The sequence below is a fragment of the Saccopteryx leptura genome, chromosome 2, assembly GCF_036850995.1.
Source record: "Saccopteryx leptura isolate mSacLep1 chromosome 2, mSacLep1_pri_phased_curated, whole genome shotgun sequence".
NCBI lineage: Eukaryota > Metazoa > Chordata > Mammalia > Chiroptera > Emballonuridae > Saccopteryx > Saccopteryx leptura.
In genome coordinates, this window is record NC_089504.1 from 126,432,263 (window position 1) to 126,452,437 (window position 20,175).

The following is a 20,175-nucleotide window of genomic DNA, read 5'->3' on the forward strand; positions in this document are numbered from 1 at the left end:
ATAATTAAAATAGCTGTGCTGTTAATTTTAGAAATAAATTTATTTATATCAAAAGAAGACATTTAGGGAAAGAAGAACTCAGAGACACATTACTGGGCAGTTCTGGTTGCTGGCATTCTGCCCCCTATACGTAAAAGAATGCTCGGCATTGGGTTCCGCCAATTCATTTGTGATTTCTAAATTAATTCTGAAGGCAACCACAACTTACTTGAAGATCCCGCTGAGTGTCTGTGTGCCTGATTTTTTTTTTCTCTCTTCACAGACAAAGCTCTTCCACTAGTCATGGAAAAAAGGTCTAAATCCATGTCTTCTCTGCTTACAAGTCTTGCCTGGGAGCAATGGGAGAGAATGTATACAATCATGAAACAAAATATGGCATTTTCTGAATGCAGCTCACATTACACCAAATAAACAAACAGGCTCTGTCAAACAACCTTCTTCAAAATGATACCACAATCCTTTATTGCTGCCCAGGCAGAACAAATGCACTATGTCAAAGCATTTTTTGCAAATAAGAGCCGATTTTAAAATTGAGGTTTGCTATTTGAGTCTGTACAACAAAAGAAAACATTTTAGTACAGTAATCTTGATGAAAATCAATCTTAAAGGCAACTGATGAAACTTTACACAGTTTAACATCACTTATTTACCAATAATATTATTTAATTCTTAATTGAATGTTAGAAATGTCATATTGCATTATGTTCTGCAATATTTATATTTAACACTTATAAGTATTAGTTTTCTAAATAAAATTCCCTGAAATGTCTTTCATTCCACATTTGTATACTACAAAGTCACAAAATATTTTTATTTTCTCATTACCACAATTATTAATATAAAATATTATACATTAAGCCTAATTTGGGGGTAGTGGTAAATATATAGAAATTTCAAAATATATTAAAGACATAAGAATTAGATCATTTATTTTATCTAAAGTTACCATCTGAACTTTTGTTACTATTTTGGACTGAACCTAAGAGTTGAAAGAATCACTCCTTGCCTATAAAATATTGTTTTACAGCACGTCTAATATCATTAAGTAAAGATTTATCAGGACTCAGCCACAAAGTGGGGGAAAATGCAGTGATGGAAAGCAAAGCAGCTTCAAAGTAGCTGGGATTTAACCCAAACCACAAGATGTTTGAAATCCTATGAGAAAGCATTGTCTTTAGTGTTTGATGTGAGAAAAATTTATATAAAGCAAAATATAGCCATAAAATCATCACTGTGGTTAAGGAACTATCCCTATATGATGAGCTAGAAAAACTCATGAAACCAGCATCTAAAGATCATCCTCTTTCAAATTCAGATGTCTGGTTTTCTCCTTTATATCCATCCCCCTCTCCACTTCTTCCCACCCTTACATGTATGAACTTCATTGTTAAGTAAGCAAGTCTTGTATTGCTGAAATCAGAATAGAAACCATTCTATGTCAGTCACTTTTTCACGTACCTGGCTAAGTAATACAATTGCATTGTCAAAAAAAATCCTCAGTAGAAAACTTTAAAATGAAATAAATAATTGGCTTCTGATATACATTTGTAATTAGTGTGAAAAGTGTTACACAATTTTTTTAAATTTTATTTTGGCTAGTACACAGTATTATGTGTCTGATGTTTCCATTAGAATAGGTTCATCAATATTAACACTAAAAAAGCAGTGAAGAATAAGAGGGAAATACCAAAGCAATACCATAATTCAGTGAGAACAGTTACAAACTAAGGAAAAACAGAAGGGGCGTGCCTATTGGCTAAAGAGGCTTTAAGTGTAAGCCTCAAGGTTTTAAAATCAGAATTTATTTGCTTCGATTTGATGACATAAATTTAGTATGCCTAAATAGAAAGTAGAAATCCATCCCCATAAGACAATATCTACATGTCAAGAAAATATTTGTGAATACATGCCTTCCAAAAATTTCATTATCATCTAACCATTGCATTTAAAAGAGTGCTTCTTCAAAAACAGAAAACAATTAATGCCAGTTACTAAGTAAGTCATATTATAATGGATTCAAATTTAGAAGTGAGATTTAACAGGAATATATGATTTCATATAGTGCAGTCTAATAGCTTTATATGCAAACCTAGAAATTTTATCAAGGGTCCATTAGTGCAACTGACACAGCCACAGATGAATTAATATTCAGATTCTGTGTTTAAAAGCATTTGTTTTCAAATTGACCGTCATTCTTTCCATAACTGTTAACAAATAGAGAAACTATAAATAAAATAATCTTTTCTTGTATATCATGCAAAGTAAACATACTTAGAAACAATATTACTGATCAATTTTAACACTTATTCAATAAAAGTGTATATTTAATTGTAAAACACTGTAATAAACATTTTGTATGGTTATAATTCAGTTTAATGTCAGAAAAAGTTTTCTATGTGCAATTCAGTAAAAAATATTTATTAAATAGTAATTATGCAAAATTGTTTTGCAACTTTATTTCCTGAACAGGTCATATTTTAGCTCCACTTACAAGATGTGTCATACTTTTTCTCCATATTTTCACAACAAAATGAAGGGTAAAAATTTTGGAACATGATTTTTAAGCATCTGAATTTTGATTCACCTCCAACCCAGGCAACTTAATTAAAAATAAAAACTCTCTCTCTCTCTCTTTTAAATCATCATTTTATTTATTTCCAAAGAACTTTAATTTTTCAATTATAATTTACAGTCAATCTTATTTTGTATTAGTTTCAGGCGTACAGTATAGTGATTAGACAGTCATCTACTTTATAAAGTGATGCCTGACAATTCCAGTACCCACCTGGCACTGTACATATCACAATACTAATGACTATTTTCACTCGGCTGGACTCTACATCCTCAGGGCTGTTTGGTAACTACCAACTAACACACCCTAAACCCTTTCCCTCTCTCACCAGAGGTGTAGTTAACTTTTTTAAAAACAGGAATTCCTCCTTGCCTGACCTATGGTGGCGCAGTGGATAAAGTGTCGACCTGGAAATGCTGAGGTCGCCGGTTCGAAACCCTGGGCTTGCCTGGTCAAGGCACATATGGGAGTTGATGCTTCCTGCTCCTCCCCCCCATTCTCTCTCTCCTCTCTTTCTCTCCCCCTCTCTCTCTCCTTTCTAAAATGAATAAATAAATAAAAATTAAAAAAAAAAAACACACTAAAAACAGGAATTCCTCTTCCTTCAATTATTTTCATAAAATATTTTATTAAATATTTATTTCTTTAATTTTTTGTTTTTAGAAGTTAAAACATATTAAACAGCACAATAAAAATAAATACCTATTTATTGATTATTCAGATTTTTAAAAAAAGAGATAAAATATTATAAAGTTCACTTAGAAGCTGTCTTGTAGTGTTTCCACATATAATTATTCAAAATGAGAGTATTTCTAGACATATGAATGACTTAAAACCATTTTTATCTTTGATTGTGAAAAGCTGTTATATATACCCTTCCATTCATCATTGTACAGGCTCCTGTTCTTATATAATAAGGCAGAGGCCTTGTTATAGAACATGTGAGGGCTTGTTTAGGCACTTTAGATGTTTTATAGAGCTATAATTTACATGCAATGAAATGCACAAACCTTAGACACAAATTTCAATCATTTAAAAAATTATATTTTGAAGTCAGTTAAAACTTCCATAGAAGCTGCAAAAATTTGTACTGAGAATTCCCTATATTACCTCCACCCAGTTTGCCCCAAAGAAATATAATCAAAGTGTGATTATTAAAACCAAGAAATTGAAATACTTGCAACATCATTACTAAACCACACATCTTATTAAAACTTCACCAATTTTCACAGGTACAATCTTTTTGGTTTGTTTATACCTCTATGACATTTTATTGCATGCATAAATTTATATAATTACCACCACAATTAGGATACAAACAATTCCAAAACTATTCTCAAAGAAACTCCCTTTAGAGTCATACCCTTTCTCCAGCCTAACCAATGGCAACTAAATGTTCTGCACAACTAGAATTATGTGTTTTCCACAATGTTATTTATGTAAATGAAATCATACAGTATGTAACTTTTTGAGACTATTTTTTTACTCAGCATCATGCTCTTAAAATCCTTCAAAGTCTTTATATGTATCAAGAGCTCATTCTTGATTGTTGTTTTTTATTAATTTTTTGTTGTGTAGTCAGTGTATGTATATACCACTATTTGTTTATTCTTTCACTCATTGAAATTTGGGTTGTTTCCAACTTTTAGCTATTACAAATAATACTACTACAAACATTTATATATAGGTTTTTTTATTAAACATAAGTTAATTTTTCTAGAAAAAATAATATGTGATTTGCTACAGGTATTTATGTGGACATTTGTTTCATTTCCCTTGGGTAACATCTAGAAGTAGAATTAATGGATCATAGGGTAGAAGAATATACAATTTTATATGAAACTATGTATTTTTAAAAATGGTTTTATTATTTTTCACTATGCCTGTAATATAAGAGAATTCTAGTTGTTCTACATCTTTCTCCACATTTGTGTTTTTTGGCTTTTAAATGTTAACCATTCTGGTGTGATGTAGTAGTATCTCATTGCTATCTTAATTTAAATTAATGTGCTTATTAACCACTCAAATATCTTCCTTTGTGGTCTTAAATATTTTCAATTTTTAATAACTTGAGGTTTTTATATTATTGATTTTAAGAATTTTAAAAACTATATTATGGATACAAGTCCTTTTTAGATGTGTATTGTTAGCTGTGTATATGTGGAGGAGGAATTCTTTGCACATGGAGGGTTGGAGTGAGGAGAGGGAGAGGGAGAGAAAAAAGGAAGAGGAAGAGAGAGAATGTGAATTTTTCTCCCAGGAGGTGGTTTGACTTTTTATTTTCTTAATGAGTTTTTCTAAATGCAAATACTTTTAAAATTAATTAATTACATCATTGATTAATTTTATTTTATTATTTTATTTATTTCATTTAATTTTTGTATTTTCCTGAAGTGAGAAACTTTGATTGATTTTAGAGAGAGTGAAAGGAAGGTAGAGGAAGAAAGAGTGAGAGAAACATCAAATGGTTGTCCCAGACTTATTTATGTATTTATTGGCTGCTTCCTGTATGAGCCCTGACCAGGAATAAAACCCACAATCTTAGTGTATCCAGACAATGTGGCCAGTTAGGGTGCAAATATTTATACTTTTAAATTTGCTGAAGTGCATTCTTAGTTTATTGTTTGATTATGTTTCTTTTGTTCTATCTGAAATCTTTGCTAACCCCAAGGTTGTGAAAATATCTTAATATCTTTTATTTGAGTAGTTTTAGAATTATAGTTTTTATATTTGGGCCCACAATTCACCTCAAATTCATTTTTAAGTGTAACGTGAAGTAGTAATAAGCATTCATTTTTTTTCTTGTAGATACGCAATTGTACAATACTATTTGTTTTAAAAAAATTCTTTTCCTCTTTTTTGACTTACAGATGGCCAATAGGCATACCAAAAAATGTTCAACATCACTAATCATTAAAGAAATGCAAATTAAAACCACAATGAGATATCACTTCACACCAGTCAGAATGGCACTCATTAACAAAACAACACAGAATAAGTGCTGGCGAGGATGTGGAGAAAAGGGAACCCTCCTGCACTGCTGGTGGGAATGCAGACTGGTGCAGCCACTGTACAAAACAGTATGGAGACTCCTCAAAAAATTAAAAATGAAACTGCCCTTTGATCCAACTATCCTACTTTTAGGAATATATCTTATGAACACCAAATCACTGATTCAAAAGAAGAAATGCACTCCCATGTTTATGGCAGCATTGTTCACAACTATGAAGATCTGGAAACAGCCCAGTGGACGAGTGGTTTAAAAAGCAGTGGTACATATACACAAAGGAATACTACACAGCCGTGAGAAGAAGGAAAACATACCTTTCGCGACAACATGGATAGACCTGGAAACTATTATGCTAAGTGAAATAAGCCAAGCAGAGAAAGAAAAATACCATAAGACCTCCCTCATTTGAGGAATCCAATGAACAATGTGAACTGAGCAACGGAACAGAGGCAGAGGCGAAATCAAAGGGACCAGAGGGAAAGTGGTCAGAGGGAAAGTAGAAGAGAAGATGGGATCAGAGAAGGGAAATAGATTAATGAAATTATACACACACACACACACACACACACACACACACACACACACACATAACACAGCATTATAGAGAACAGGACAGCAAATTCTGGAGGGAAGGGGGAAGGCATAGGGGGGAGGGGGCATGGGAAGGCTGAGAGGGAATAAGGGGGTGGGGGGGAGACATATTCAGTGGGACATTGAATCTATGAAAACACAAATTAAAATCATAAATAAAATAAATAAATAAATAAATAAAAATCCTCTTTTAATTGCTTTGGTAACTTTAAGGAAAATAAATTAATCTTATTAAGTGTGGTATTTTTCTAGACTTAATTCTTTTTTGTTGGTTGATTTTTCTATAATTATTCATATAATACCCATTCTTGATTACGGGGGCTATATAGTAGTTTTAAATTCAGTAATGTGAGTATCCTTACTACTGTTTCAAGATTACATTGACTAGTCTAGATCCCTTGTATTTGTATATACATGTAAAAACTTGTCCATTTATCCTACAAAGTGTTCTAGGAGTATCCTGAATTTATGAATCATTTGTGAACAACTGATATCTTATAATTTGAGTCTTTGTACGCATGAATATGGTGTATCTCTTTGTTTTTTTAAGGCAGTATTTGATATTTATTGTAGGGACCTTGTACATACATATATATATATATATATATATATATATATATATATATATATATATATTTTTTTTTTTTTTTTTTTTTTTTTTTCTGAAGTGAGAAGTGAAAAAGCAGAGAGGCAGACTCCTGCATGCACCCAACCAGAATTCACCAGTATGCTCACCAGGAGGCATTACTACATTGCAACCAGAGTCATTCTAGTGCCTGAGGCGGAGGCCATTGAGCCATCCTCAGCGCCTGGGCCAACGTTGCTCCAATGGAGCCTTGGCTGTGAGAGGGGAAGAGAGAGACAGAGAGGGAGGAGAGGGGGGAGGGTGAAGAAGCAGATGGGCGCTTCTCCTGTGTGCCCTGGCCAGGAATTGAAAGTGGGACTTCCACACGCCAGACCGACGCTCTACCACTGAGCCAACTGGCCAAGGCGGGACCTTGCACATCTTGCTTGATATTAACATTTATCCTTATATATTTTACATTTTTTACATAGTGGGAAATGGAATATTTTTACTAAAAAATTCTAGTTTATTTATATATTTATATAATTATATATGCAAAATATATTTATTATATGTGTAATATTATATATATATATATTAGATATGCAAAATAATAGAGATATTCCCTCCAAAAATGGCCTTGAAGTGTAACAGGGTATGTAAAGTCCTCCCTTAATAAATACGGACAGTTCTTTCCAGAATGACTATACCCGCTTATACTTTCACAGGCTGTATATGTGTCTCCACATTGTGGACAGCACTTTGCATTACTCAGTTTTCTCTCTCTTTTGTAATGAAATTTTCTTTTTTTTTCCGTTTTATTGAATTTTGAGGGGTGACCTATTTTCTAATTTTTGCCATTATGTTGAATATATTCATGCAACTTCTTGGGTTTAATTTTTATACTTCTGGTTCTGTAACTGGGCTCTGTTTATATACATTTCTATAAATATATTTAGGCATCATCTCTGTGAACTGTCTCTGTATATTCTTTTTCTATTGTATTTATATTTCTTTTTCATTGGGTTACCTGACTTTATATTATTCATTAGAAGGAATTCTTTGTATTTAGATATTAACCTATTGTTAGTTTTTAGCACTGAAAATAGTTTGTCTTGTCTACAATCTATTAACCTTTCCTATAAAATCCTTCACGGGAAAGAATATTTAATTGAACACAGTGATTTTTACATATAACTTGTACTACTTTTATATATTTTTTAAAAAATATTTTGACTGCTAAGTTACAAAGATCTTCTTTTTTACTTGATCAGTTTTATAGCTTAACTTTTCATATTTGAGTTTTCAACTCTTCTGAATTCCATCTGACTGTTATGAAGTGTGTAAATGATTGCTATATAGCCTTTATTCTTTTTCTTAATGTTAGTTTACTGAGTGCTGTTTACTACACAATCTGACCTTTCTCACCTTTATCACATATTACATTCCAATATGGTCAAGGTCTATTCCTGAACTTACTGTTCATATCCATTGGTCTGTTTCTCCATCCCTGTGCCAGCACCAGATAGTTTACTTTTGCTTTGTATTAAGTCTTTATATCTTGTGACAGCAGGTGCTCTTCCTTTTCAGAGCTGACCTATATAATATCCGCCTTTTATTCATCAATACACATTTTAGAATGAGATTTTTCAAGTTTCTAAAACAACAGCTGTAATTTAGTTTTGAATTGGTTTTAACTTATAGACTTATTTGGGTATAGCTGACACATTTTATATGCTATGTTATTGCATTCCTGAATGGTAAACTTACTGAGTATAGTGAGTATTATGATATCCCACTCAGAACACCATTTACAGCTGAATCAGATTCCTCCAGTGGCTGAAAAAATTGAAGCTTGGTGGCTCTCTGGTGAATCCCTCTCTGGAAATTGTCCTTTGCTGAAGAGGGTTGGCTTGCCCAAGTCACACGCTCTCTTGATGTGATGCAGGAACATAAAATCTTGATCCATTTTCCTCAAGCTGGCAAAACTCAAAAGGGTCTTCCCACTACCAGATCTCACTATCTCTCCTGCAACTCTATGCAGTTCACCCTTTCTCTCTGCTCGAACCGGCTTCTTTTATCCTTTAAAACAGTTGTTCCTGAAAGCTTTTCCCAGTAAATATCCTGCACCCAAATATCAAAATCTCAAAATATGCTTCCTGGGGAACCTTCTGAACCATAACTGTTTCTGTAGGAAATTCCTGGAGTTTTGGAGTGATAAATTTAATCAGTAGTATAATTGTCTAGATCAATAACATTCCTTTTAATATATATTTGGAAATAAGTAAATATTTTGTTTCCATTTTTTCTTTAGAGTTAGTCATGCAATACATTTTGATATTATTTGGAAGACATAGATGTTATTAAAACCCAGAGTTTAAATATTTGATAATATTTTATTTTCTCCTCATTCCTGAAAGTGAAGTGGATGATATTTAAAGGTATCCCTAATATTAATACAAATAACTATGTTATATGTTAATATAAAATATCAGATACAATGTTGGTTGTCAATCTATTATTCTTTTGTAGATAATCTTTTAATTCATTAATTCTCTCTTTTATGGTGTTCAGTCCAGTTTATTACAATAATATTTTTTAACAGCAGAATTTATAACAGACTCATTTGCATATCCATCTGTTCTCTAATTGAAATTTGATTACTTTTGTTTTCTAATTTTCTTTATTTTTATTATAGAGTTTTTTAAACTGAATTTGTTTTGAAAATTTTTTGCACGGTCCTGGATAATATAATTATACAGGTTTCAGATATCCCATTCTACAAAACTTCTTCAAGTCTTTGTCCATCACCATTTATCACCCCTCACCCTCTCTCCCTACCAGCACCCTCCACACTGTTGTCTGTGTCCATGAGGTTTTTGCCCAACACCTGTCAGCCTGTTCTCTATATATGTGGTTATATTTTTTATTTAGAAATTAAATTAATGGGTGACATCGATCCATAGTAATACATAGGCTACAGGTGAACATCTCCATAACATTTAAACTGTTAACTGCATTGTGTGCCCATCACCCAATGTCACTCATTTCCTATCATCATGTATTTATCCCCTTTTATTGCTCTCCCCCTGTTAACCACTTCAGTTTTATCTGTGTCCACAAGTCTCAGTTTTATATCCCACCTTTGAGGATCTTATAGTAGAGGAGGTTACATCTTAATTTTTTTTTTAAATTCTGTTATGGCCTGGTACCAGTTGTACAGTTATCTTTGTCTAGATCCTCAACACAAGTAGAATACTTTCACTCCCCAACACTCTGCAAGAGTTCCATACTGGACCTTCAGTTCACCCAGTATCTTTTTGGCATAAGTCTTTTCTTGATTTTTTTCCCTGTCTCTACTCAAACACACAAAAAATGTGTATTTCAGTTCAACTACCATTTACCTTATTTTTGTATTTAGCTGTACTTCTTCAATATGGAAAAAAAAGCACTTGTCATTGCTATGTATTTATCATATATTTGTATGTAGTGTGATATAGTGCTATACGAAAAAAGCAAATTAATGTCAGAGCATTAATCTCATAGGACCATTCTGATTAATCAATCTCTTTTCACTCATTTTTAGAAGTATAACAATTAATTGTAATATCACTTCCTTTATCTTGGAATCTCTTGGCACTTTTATATTTCCCAATATTGTTCCAAAGTGGCCACTCAACAATATCTGAGAAAGTGCTAGTCAGTAATATGTATGGTGTTAATAGACACAGATAATACCGATTTTCCTATGGTAATACCATGCTATTCTGTAAGAGGGGCCTTATTAAAATGAAATACTTGCAGAGAGATGATATCAAATCTATATTCTATAAATATTTTCAAAAACAGTAATTTTATCTATTGTCCAAATTTTGCTATTTCAGGAAAACTCCTCAAATGAGTTGCTCATGAGAATGATGAGAAGGATGAATAACATAATACTAATAACATAATACTAATTTCTATTAGAAATTACATTATCTTCTTACACTAAATTCTGAAAGCAAGTTAAACTATAATCAGTTTTGTAGTGAATGTCGAATCTGAGCAAGGAGTATTAGTTCACTGATGTGAATAGAAGGTGTCACAAAGTTAGGGTCACCTGATACCTCCATTTTTACCTGCCAAGGAAGCCATGTACTCTGTCATTGCTCAGGGCACTCTTTTCTCTGGAAATTTCTGAAACACACTCAAAATTACTTGTTTTGTGGGGTTCATTTCTCTAGACTCTATACTGGCCATTCTCTTTTCATTTACATGGTCTTCCTTGCAATGGCACATAGTACAATTGACTTGAGCAATGAATGTATTGTTATACTACCTAGAACCTACACTCAATTCAGCATGTTAGAATGTGGTTGTTCCTAAAGCTCTAGTCATTGACATTTTATTTCTAAGAGTGGGTGGGTTCACAATTACTTATTAATTTTTATCTGGTTTAATTTCCTGAGTGTGAGCATATTTTCTGTTTTGCTCAAGGATTCTAGACTTTAAAAATATTAAAAAAATAATTTTATTATGCAAATTCCTGTATAGGTTAATTCTATTTTAAATACTTTAACATGCTAATATTTTAAAATCTGCCATGTAGAATTAATATTTTAGGTTGATATATTTTAAAGTAATATTACAATTGGAGATTTTTGATATTACCTCAAATAAATACAGTTAAACATTTTTATAGTTTACACTAACATATGGACATATTTTACAGGGACACTTATTGAGTCCTGGTGTCTACAACATTTTCTGTAACGATAAACACATTTCTTACCACAAGTTGAACTCTTCCACCATTGAGTACATCTGGATCTAACTCAGGCAAGAAATGATTGCTGCACAGTGACAAAAAAAAGAAATCATATTATTACATAAATTCAGAGAAAGAATATGAGCAAAATGCCCAATGAAAAATTTTGGAGTAATTTACAAAGTGGAAATAATAGTATTCTTAAATTAGATTACTTGCAAAGATATATACACATTTACATCTTTCCAGAGTCATTTTAAAATCCAACTAGAAATAAATTTTAAATTTCTAAATAACACTTTAATGTTACCTTTTTCTGCCAAACATAAACACATACAATAAACAAAACTTTGAAAGAAACAAGAATGATAGATAATAAATTAAAAAAAATTCTTTCTTTACATTTACTTACATATCTTACTTGTCTGATGAGTATAGCAAAGCTTCCATAGTTTCAGTGTGTTTAATACATTCTACTAATGCTCATAATTAACTTGTGTTTAAAACTAGAACATTAACATTTGGCTTTTCAAGAACATACATTCTTGAAAATAATATTTCTTGAATATTACTATGTATTCCTTTACATATTATAATTCAAAAGAGAAAATTCATAAACAATTGCCTGTTATATTTATTTATATATAAATTATTTAGAAATAAGGGATATTGTTAAATGTGTAAGCTTATCTAAACTATATCCTGAAATATTAAAAAAACTTTTTCACATATATTAATGCTTTAAAATATCTGAACCAGGCCCTGGCCGGTTGGCTCAGTGGTAGAGTGTCGGCCTGGCATGCAGAAGTCCCGGGTTTGATTCCCGGCCAGGGCACACAGGAGAAGCGCCCATCTGCTTCTCCACCCCTCCCTCTCTTCTTCCTCTCTGTCTCTCTCTTCCCCTCCTGCAGCCGAGGCTCCATTGGAGCAAAGATGGCCCGGGAGCTGGGGATGGCTCCTTGGCCTCTGCCCCGGGCGCTAGAGTGACTCTGGTTGCAACAGAGCGGCACCCCGGAGGGGCAGAGCATCGCCCCCTGGTGGGCAGAGCGTCGCCCCTGGTGGGCGTGCCGGGTGGATCCTAGTAGGGCGCATGCGGGAGTCTGTCTGACTGTCTCTCCCCGTTTCCAGCTTCAGAAAAAATACAAAAAAAATCTGAACCAGACCTCATATCTGGTTAATATAGATGGTAAGCTATGGGATATACTACATTTGTTTACAGTTCTAAGGATTCCATTTTATGAATTAAACTGAATTGCTTAATACCAACATAAAATACATTTTGCTTGTATTAATTAGAATACTGAGTAAAATAAAAATTCTTAAATGTTGATTGCTTTATTCTTACTTTCTCTACTCACAATAAAATAGGACAAAACAATCCAGTTTATTTTTTTATATATATTATTGACAGGCAGGGAGGCAGAGAGAAAGACTCCCACATGCGCCCCAACTGGGAGCCACTCAGAAAGCCCCCTATGAAGTGATGCTCTGCCCATCTGGGGCCACTGCTCCATTGCTTGGCAACTGAGCTTCTTCAGCACCTGAGGCAAGGCCATGGTGCCATCCTCAGTACCCGGGGTCAACATGCTTGAATGAGCCATGGCTGGGGGGAAGGGGAGAAGTAGTGATGAAGCATATGTTTGCTTTTTCTGTGTGCCCTGACCAGGAATCGATCCTACGATTTCCACATGCCTGGCCGATGCTCTACTGCTGAGTCAACCAGTCAGGGCCTTTTAAATGTTGTTTTGATTTTACTTTTTTTCTTTACTTTCTATTCCATATTTAAAAAGAATTACATTAATAAAATTCACCATATATGAAGGTTTTAAAATTTTATATATATATTAAAAAGTTTAAATTTTAACTTGCTGTTAAATTAAGCTTTAATTCTCAAAGTTTTAAGATTTTGTTTGTTTGTTTGTTACTCATTTAAACAGTTTTTACTTACAATGCTTGGAAACATTTCCAAAGTGTCATCCATATTTAGATTCTGTATTGGTTATATAGTTAATAAATATTTAACATAGCACATGTTAAACTTTTTAATGGATATCTGTAGCTAAAATGGAAGTCTTGAATTTTATATCATAAATATTATCTCCAGGCTTTTATTTCCTTAATACCTTGATTCAGTGGTTATGCACATGTATGTCTTATATGAAATAGTTATTGGCTGAGTTTTGTTCCCTCAAAATTGGTATGATGAAGTCTTAATACTCAATACCTCGGAATTTCACTTTATTTGGAAGTAGGGTCTTAAAAGAAGTAATTAAGATAAAATGAGGTCATATGGGTGGGTCCTAATCCAGTATGAATGGTGTCCTTATAAGAAGCAGTGATTAGAACACAGACAGAACAGATGAGGAATGATTATATGAGGATATAATGTGGCTATCTACAAGCCAATGAGAGAGATCTCCAAAGAAACCAAGCTTGCTGACTCCTTGACTTGGGATTTGTAATCTCCAGAACTGTGAGAAAAGAAATCTTGCTGTTAAACAACCCAGTCTGTCGTGTTTTGTTATGGCATCCATAGCAAACTAACACATACATTAATGTAACTAAAATTAATTGACTCTATTTGTTACTAAATTAAACATTTAATATCCTCAGCATTGTGAGCTCACCTCTACCTTGTGAGGGAAATAAAATTATAACCTCACTATAACAAAAAAAATTAAGCATTAAAATATTATTAAAAATTAGTTGCATGACTGGTAAAGAGGCTGAATCTGGGTTGAATTATCATTTGAATTGTCAAACATAATGATAACGAAAATAACACAAAATAAAATACAACATGCAATACATATATTTATAAACAGTTAATACCATGCATTTTACTTTATAAAGTAGAATCATTTTTGTAGGTCATTTGTTATTAAGCATTATAGAAACAGCTCAAACATTTTAGACTAAAAAATATAAAGAATGATTAAATCTATTCTATGGAGTAGGCCTTTTAATAATCTGGCATCATGGTCTACTGCCCTTTGGCTATAAAGTCATGTTTGTTTTAGCCCAATTAACCTACGTTTTAACTTTTCAAGATGTGTTTACAATGCAAAAATCTAATTGAAAGGAAATGACCTCACCATTTCATATTTCTGGAGCCAGTTGTTTCATGAACTCCAACCTGTGTGTGAAGCCATTGGTATGTATATTCTTTACTCCTTTCTAATGTTTCATGCGCTGTAGTGTCCTGGGAGATAAATTCTTCTTTCTTACCTGGGAAAGAAATATGGACATTTTCCTTGTTATTTAAAGAGATCAAATGTCCACAATTCAGCTCAGTGTAACAATTTTATCATAAGGGGAAAAAAAGTACTAATTAATGGGAGCTAAATCATCTGTAAGAAAAATGTCAGGCACTTTCAGATAAAGTATATACTTTTCCTGCTTGAATTTCAAACACACTTTATTTTTACTTTGAAAAATAAAGTGTTTACATACAACCAACCTTTTATAAGGGCTTTTTAAAATTTTCATAATTAGAAAATTCAAAGAATTATTTTTGGTAGACAGTAGAATTCTAGCATAAAAAGTGTATTTATCTATCTACTATGATGTCTTTTCAGGCTTAAAGTCCAATTGTTCTTATACTAGTTTTATTCATATGCAGAAATTATAAACATATTGAAGGTATTTAAAACAGAATTTTAATTTTATATTAAACTAAGATTGGTTTGTGTAAATTAAGAGTTTAATTTATGAATACAATTTCTACCAGGACTCTATGTGTTTATGCCATAGTAGCTATTTCAAAGATGGAGGGGGAACCATAACAATAAGAATGTTTATGGAAAATACGAAGAGGGAAAATTATATAAGGTGAGAATGCAAAAAGAAAAGAAACCAAAAAACAACCCAATCCTTATATGCAAATGTAAAATTTAATACACACACACACACACACACACACACACACACACACGTTTGTATTTTTTTAAAAGTTTGCAGACATTGCTGCTATAACAATGCCATGCATTTCAGAGTTATAATCTTATTGTTTTACAACCCTCTTTCATGAACTTGATTTTTTATTCTGGTTCATTTTTGGTGACATCACAATGTTTGGGAGCTTATTAGTATGTAGGTTTGACTGATAGTATGCCGAATAAATGTACCTCTTAAAACCAATGGTAACCAAACTCACAGAATGATATAATTTAAAACCTAATATTTAAAATATCAATTTATTAATTTGAACTATTCCCTCACTATAGATCAGGGGTCAGGAAACTTTTTGGCTGAGAGAGCCATGAATGCCACATATTTTAAAATGTAATTCCATGAGAGCCACACAATGACCCGTGTACATTACGCATTATTTAATAAAAATTTGGTGGTGTCCCGGAGGACAGCTGTGATTGGCTCCAGTCGCCCACAGCCATAAACATGAGCAGTAGAAAATGAATGGATTGTAATACATGAGAATGTTTTATATTTTTAATGTTATTATTTTTTTATTAAAGATTTGTCTGTGAGCCAGATGCAGCCATCAAAAGAGCCACATCTGGCTTGCGAGCCATAGGTTCCCGACCCCTGCTATAGATTCTCGTAAATAAAAAGTCACCTTGTATTTGCAAGCTGTTTGGAAAACAAATGAGGCCTGCCGTAAAGCCCATGACAAATGCTTAGTGCAGGAGCTCACACACACTCACACTTGTACACACAAGCTTAGCACCTGTCATTCCGAATATGTTGAAGATAATATATCTATTATTTTATTCCCTTAGAATTCACTGTTACAATTAGTGAAATGACTCTAGTTTTCAAGTAAAGGAGATAATGGAACAAGTTCTCAGAAAAGCTAAAAATCAGAACCTTTATTTCTCTCAATTCTATGTTAGGTCTCATGGCATCTTAGGTTTCCAAACTGGCCACACCCTTTGCATACTGAGCTGAAGCCAAACTTCTCATATTTGGTATATAGGAGGAACAATTATTTCCCATACAAGGGCCGACCATTGACTCCATGAGCAGGCAGGCAGCATTTTGTTAAATGGCCTTATATACAGAAACTATAAAAGAGGCTCAGAGGAAAGATTTGGCATTGCCATACCCAGTTACTACACAGCATTAAGTCTCTCCTCCTGCAGAGTCCCAGCCTTCTATCTGCTTTCCCTGGTTGATCAGACTAGATGGTGGACCCATGAGTGCAGTGACAGAAAACAGTGAGGACTCAGTGACTTGATAAAGAACTAAGCTCACTGCTGGTACCTTATTCCTATTACATAGAGAATCGCTTTGTAACAAGTGTACTTTTAGTTAAAAATAAAAAAATTGTGTCTCTATGTTTTTTAAAAATTGTAGCACATACTAATATATTTACTTTTTCAAGTATTCATTTTGGAAAGTTTTTATCAACTCTACAATAACACTGTGAATCAAATCCTAAGTGGTTTGACATCAGAACTCAACAGAGGCTGTAGAGAACCATCCCCAAATAAAGATGAAAGATTTCACTGTGAGGGTCCACTTTATACGAACTATTTTAACCTTAAGGCATAGATTTGTAGATTTTCATGAGTTCAGTCTAAGAAACAGAACTAAAACAGTGATAAGTTGGCTGGGTGAACTCAAAGAAAGTGCAATTCAAATGTTGCAGGGAGTGATTCTATTCTGGCTAAACCATTTCAGGATCACTCCTGTCACCGAGAAGAAAACAGATTTACTCTTTGGGGCTTTCAAGAGAAGTCCTGCTTTTTGCATCTGGGGTAGAAAAAATGATAGTGACCTGGATTACTTAACAAATTCTTATCAGTATTTAGTCAGGCTGCCCAATAAATCTTTCCTTCAGTTTAGAAGTATCATTCTGCCTGCAGAAAGAAAAACCCATTACCTACTATAATTTCCTACTTCTCTGGGTCCTGCTTCAATAATTTCTTGCACCATCAACCTAAGAAAAAGGTCTTCCTTTGATTCTTGCTGTTCCCTAATAACTACTATTTATATATGTTCCTTTACTTCAAAATACAAGTTTACATGGTTTTATTTAAACAAACTGTTAAACATTTTTTATTATAAAAATAATACAGCATCGCTATAGACAATTTAGAAAATAAAAGTCAAAAAAAGAAAAGAAAATCCATCAAAATCTCACTATCCCAAGACAACCACTGGAAACCATTTTAAGACATTTCTTTGTAGTGTTTTTCATAGAATTGTTTTTTGGGTTTTTTTGAATGCATACATTCTACTTTTCAGTTAGTACTATAACAAATGTATTCCATATAATGTAAATCTCATCTTAAACATACTTTTAGTGGTTTTCCACCATGATGTACAAATGTGTTACATTATAAGTTTGTAATTATCCCACTTAATTAATTTATTTGTTCAGGTGGAATTAAAGATAACATGTCTAAAACTATAAATATTTTGAGGAACTCAATATAATCTATATGGTCAAATAGTTTTAACAGCTTTCATCAATTTACCACATACTATATGAGGTTTCTCATTTCACTGAGCCCCTCATCAACAATGGGGTATTACACATTTTAAACCTGTTGATAATTTGACAAAAAATAGCTTATATGTCTTTATGCTGGTGAGATTTCACATTATTTTATATGATTATTTATTAATTATAAGTCATATAGCATAAAATATCTTCTTCTCCCTAATTATCTGCTGGATCTTATTTACATATTTCTTTTCAATTGACTGTTTGTATTCCTTTATGCGTTGTCACTGGTGCAAATATTTACTCCTGCCCATTATTTGATTTGAGTTTCTACTCTACTTTCAACAGGGAAAATTTATTTTTTCTCTGGGAAAACACAGTTACTTATTTTCTAAATATCTTCTAAACTAAAGGTCATTTCCCCCTTATAATGTATAGGCTGTGTCTCTCAATTCAGTAAACTCATATAAAATGAGATATAAGACTCCAGGGACAAATTCTGTAATCTTCTAATACCTCATGTTTCATAATAAAATATATTGGTTAATAATTTTTTTAAAAGGGGGAAGTCTACTTTCTGTTTCTATATTTTTCTTTTTTTTTTCTTTTTTAAAGATTTTATTTATTGATTTTATGGGGAAGAGGTAGCAAGAAGTACCAACTCATAGTTGCTTCACTTTGGTTGTTTGTTGATTGTTGTATGTGCCTTGACCAGGCAAGCCCAGGGTTTTGAATCGGCGACCACAGCATTCATTCCAGGTTGAATGCTTTATTCATTGTGCCACCACAGTTCAGGCTCTGTCTCTATTTCTTTACTTTGTATTCCCTCCTTACTTTATTGCAATCTTATTTTGTGAAATTGAAATTGTCTTTACTAAGAATACCTTATTTATTTATTTATTTTTTTTACAGAGACAGAGAGAGAGTCAGAGAGAGGGATAGACAGGGACAGACAGACAGGAATGGAGAGATGAGAAGCATCAATCATTAGTTTTTCATTGCGCATGGCAACACCTTAGTTGTTCATTGATTACTTTCTCATACGTGCCTTGACCGCGGGCCTTCAGAAGACCGAGTAACCCCTTGCTCGAGCCAGCGACCTTGGGCTCAAGCTGGTGAGCTTTTACTCAAACCAGATGAGCCCTCGCTCAAGCTGGTGATCTCGGGGCCTCGAACCTGGGTTCTCTGCATCCCAGTCCAATGCTCTATCCACTGCGCCACCACCCGGTCAGGCCCTTAAATTTTTTTTAACACATTTATTCCTTATGTTCATTGACCTCTTTGCTGAATTTAATTAATCAGGCCATTATTTTGACCCACAACTCTCTTCTCTGCAGGACTTTGGAACAGCAGACTTTGAGGGTTTTTTTAGGCTCCTTTAAAGATTTCTTTAGATGATAGCACTCCTCATTCTACAAGTATCTAAGAGCCCACGCCCTCTGCTTTATTCCTGGCACTGTGCTGGCTTCTGAGGATAGTCAATTAGATGGATATTGTATATTACCTCATGGGGCTGGCAGCCTCGAAGTCTAGGTATAAACAACCTCTATCTTATCTGTATATTCATATTCAGCTGAACTTCAAAAATCACAACTTTTTTTTACTATTATTATCCTTCTAAGTTTATTTTTCTTCCTGAATCCCCAAGGCATCCAGACCAGATATTCTGGAGTCAACCTTGACTGCTCATTCCTTAAGTACCCACATCTAATCAGAAACTTGGTCTCCTTCACTTAAGACACACTAATATCTTGCTCGTCCTTTCCATCCCAATTGCCCCCATTTTATTCAGGCTTCCTCTCTGAATGGTGATGAGCAGGCTTGTGTGTGATAAATGCAAAGTACCCTTCTTACCTATCACAACAGAAGAGACATCCCTTTTCCTAAGGCCAATGCTCTCAACTGGGCTTTAAATCCTAAGCATACTATAAATTTAGAATTTCTTGCTATCAGTAATTTATTTCCTTCCATATTTCTAGTATCCCTCAAAATGTCTATCTTCCCCTCTAGCTACTTCTCTTTTTCCCTAATCAGATGAACTTGAAATAGACAAAGCCCAGTTGACTTATTGTCATTCATGCTTATTGAAATATGGCTTTCTCCCCACACCATTTCACCAAAACTGTTTACACCGGGATCACTAATATGATTAAACCTTTGGGACTGTTTGAAGTTCTTATCTTACTGACTCCTCTATAGTATTATATACTGTTTTCATCTCCTTCCTTCTTAAAGGCTTATTTCCTTTGGATTTTGTTTCATTACTACCCTCCAT

General features: G+C 33.3%; 1 protein-coding gene across 6 annotated transcripts in view; it reads right to left on the reverse strand.

Annotated features, from left to right (window-relative positions):
• LRRIQ1 (leucine rich repeats and IQ motif containing 1) overlaps positions 1–20,175 on the reverse strand; it is a 257,738-nt gene that overhangs the window by 53,477 nt on the left and 184,086 nt on the right. For all 6 annotated transcript variants that reach the window (XM_066368683.1, XM_066368686.1, XM_066368685.1 and 3 more), the window contains exons 24-26: positions 14,584–14,716; positions 11,513–11,573; positions 209–329 (exon numbers count right to left, since the gene is read on the reverse strand). In XM_066368683.1, the coding sequence (XP_066224780.1) occupies positions 209–329; positions 11,513–11,573; positions 14,584–14,716 (315 nt within the window). The remainder of the gene's footprint in view (positions 1–208; positions 330–11,512; positions 11,574–14,583; positions 14,717–20,175) is intronic.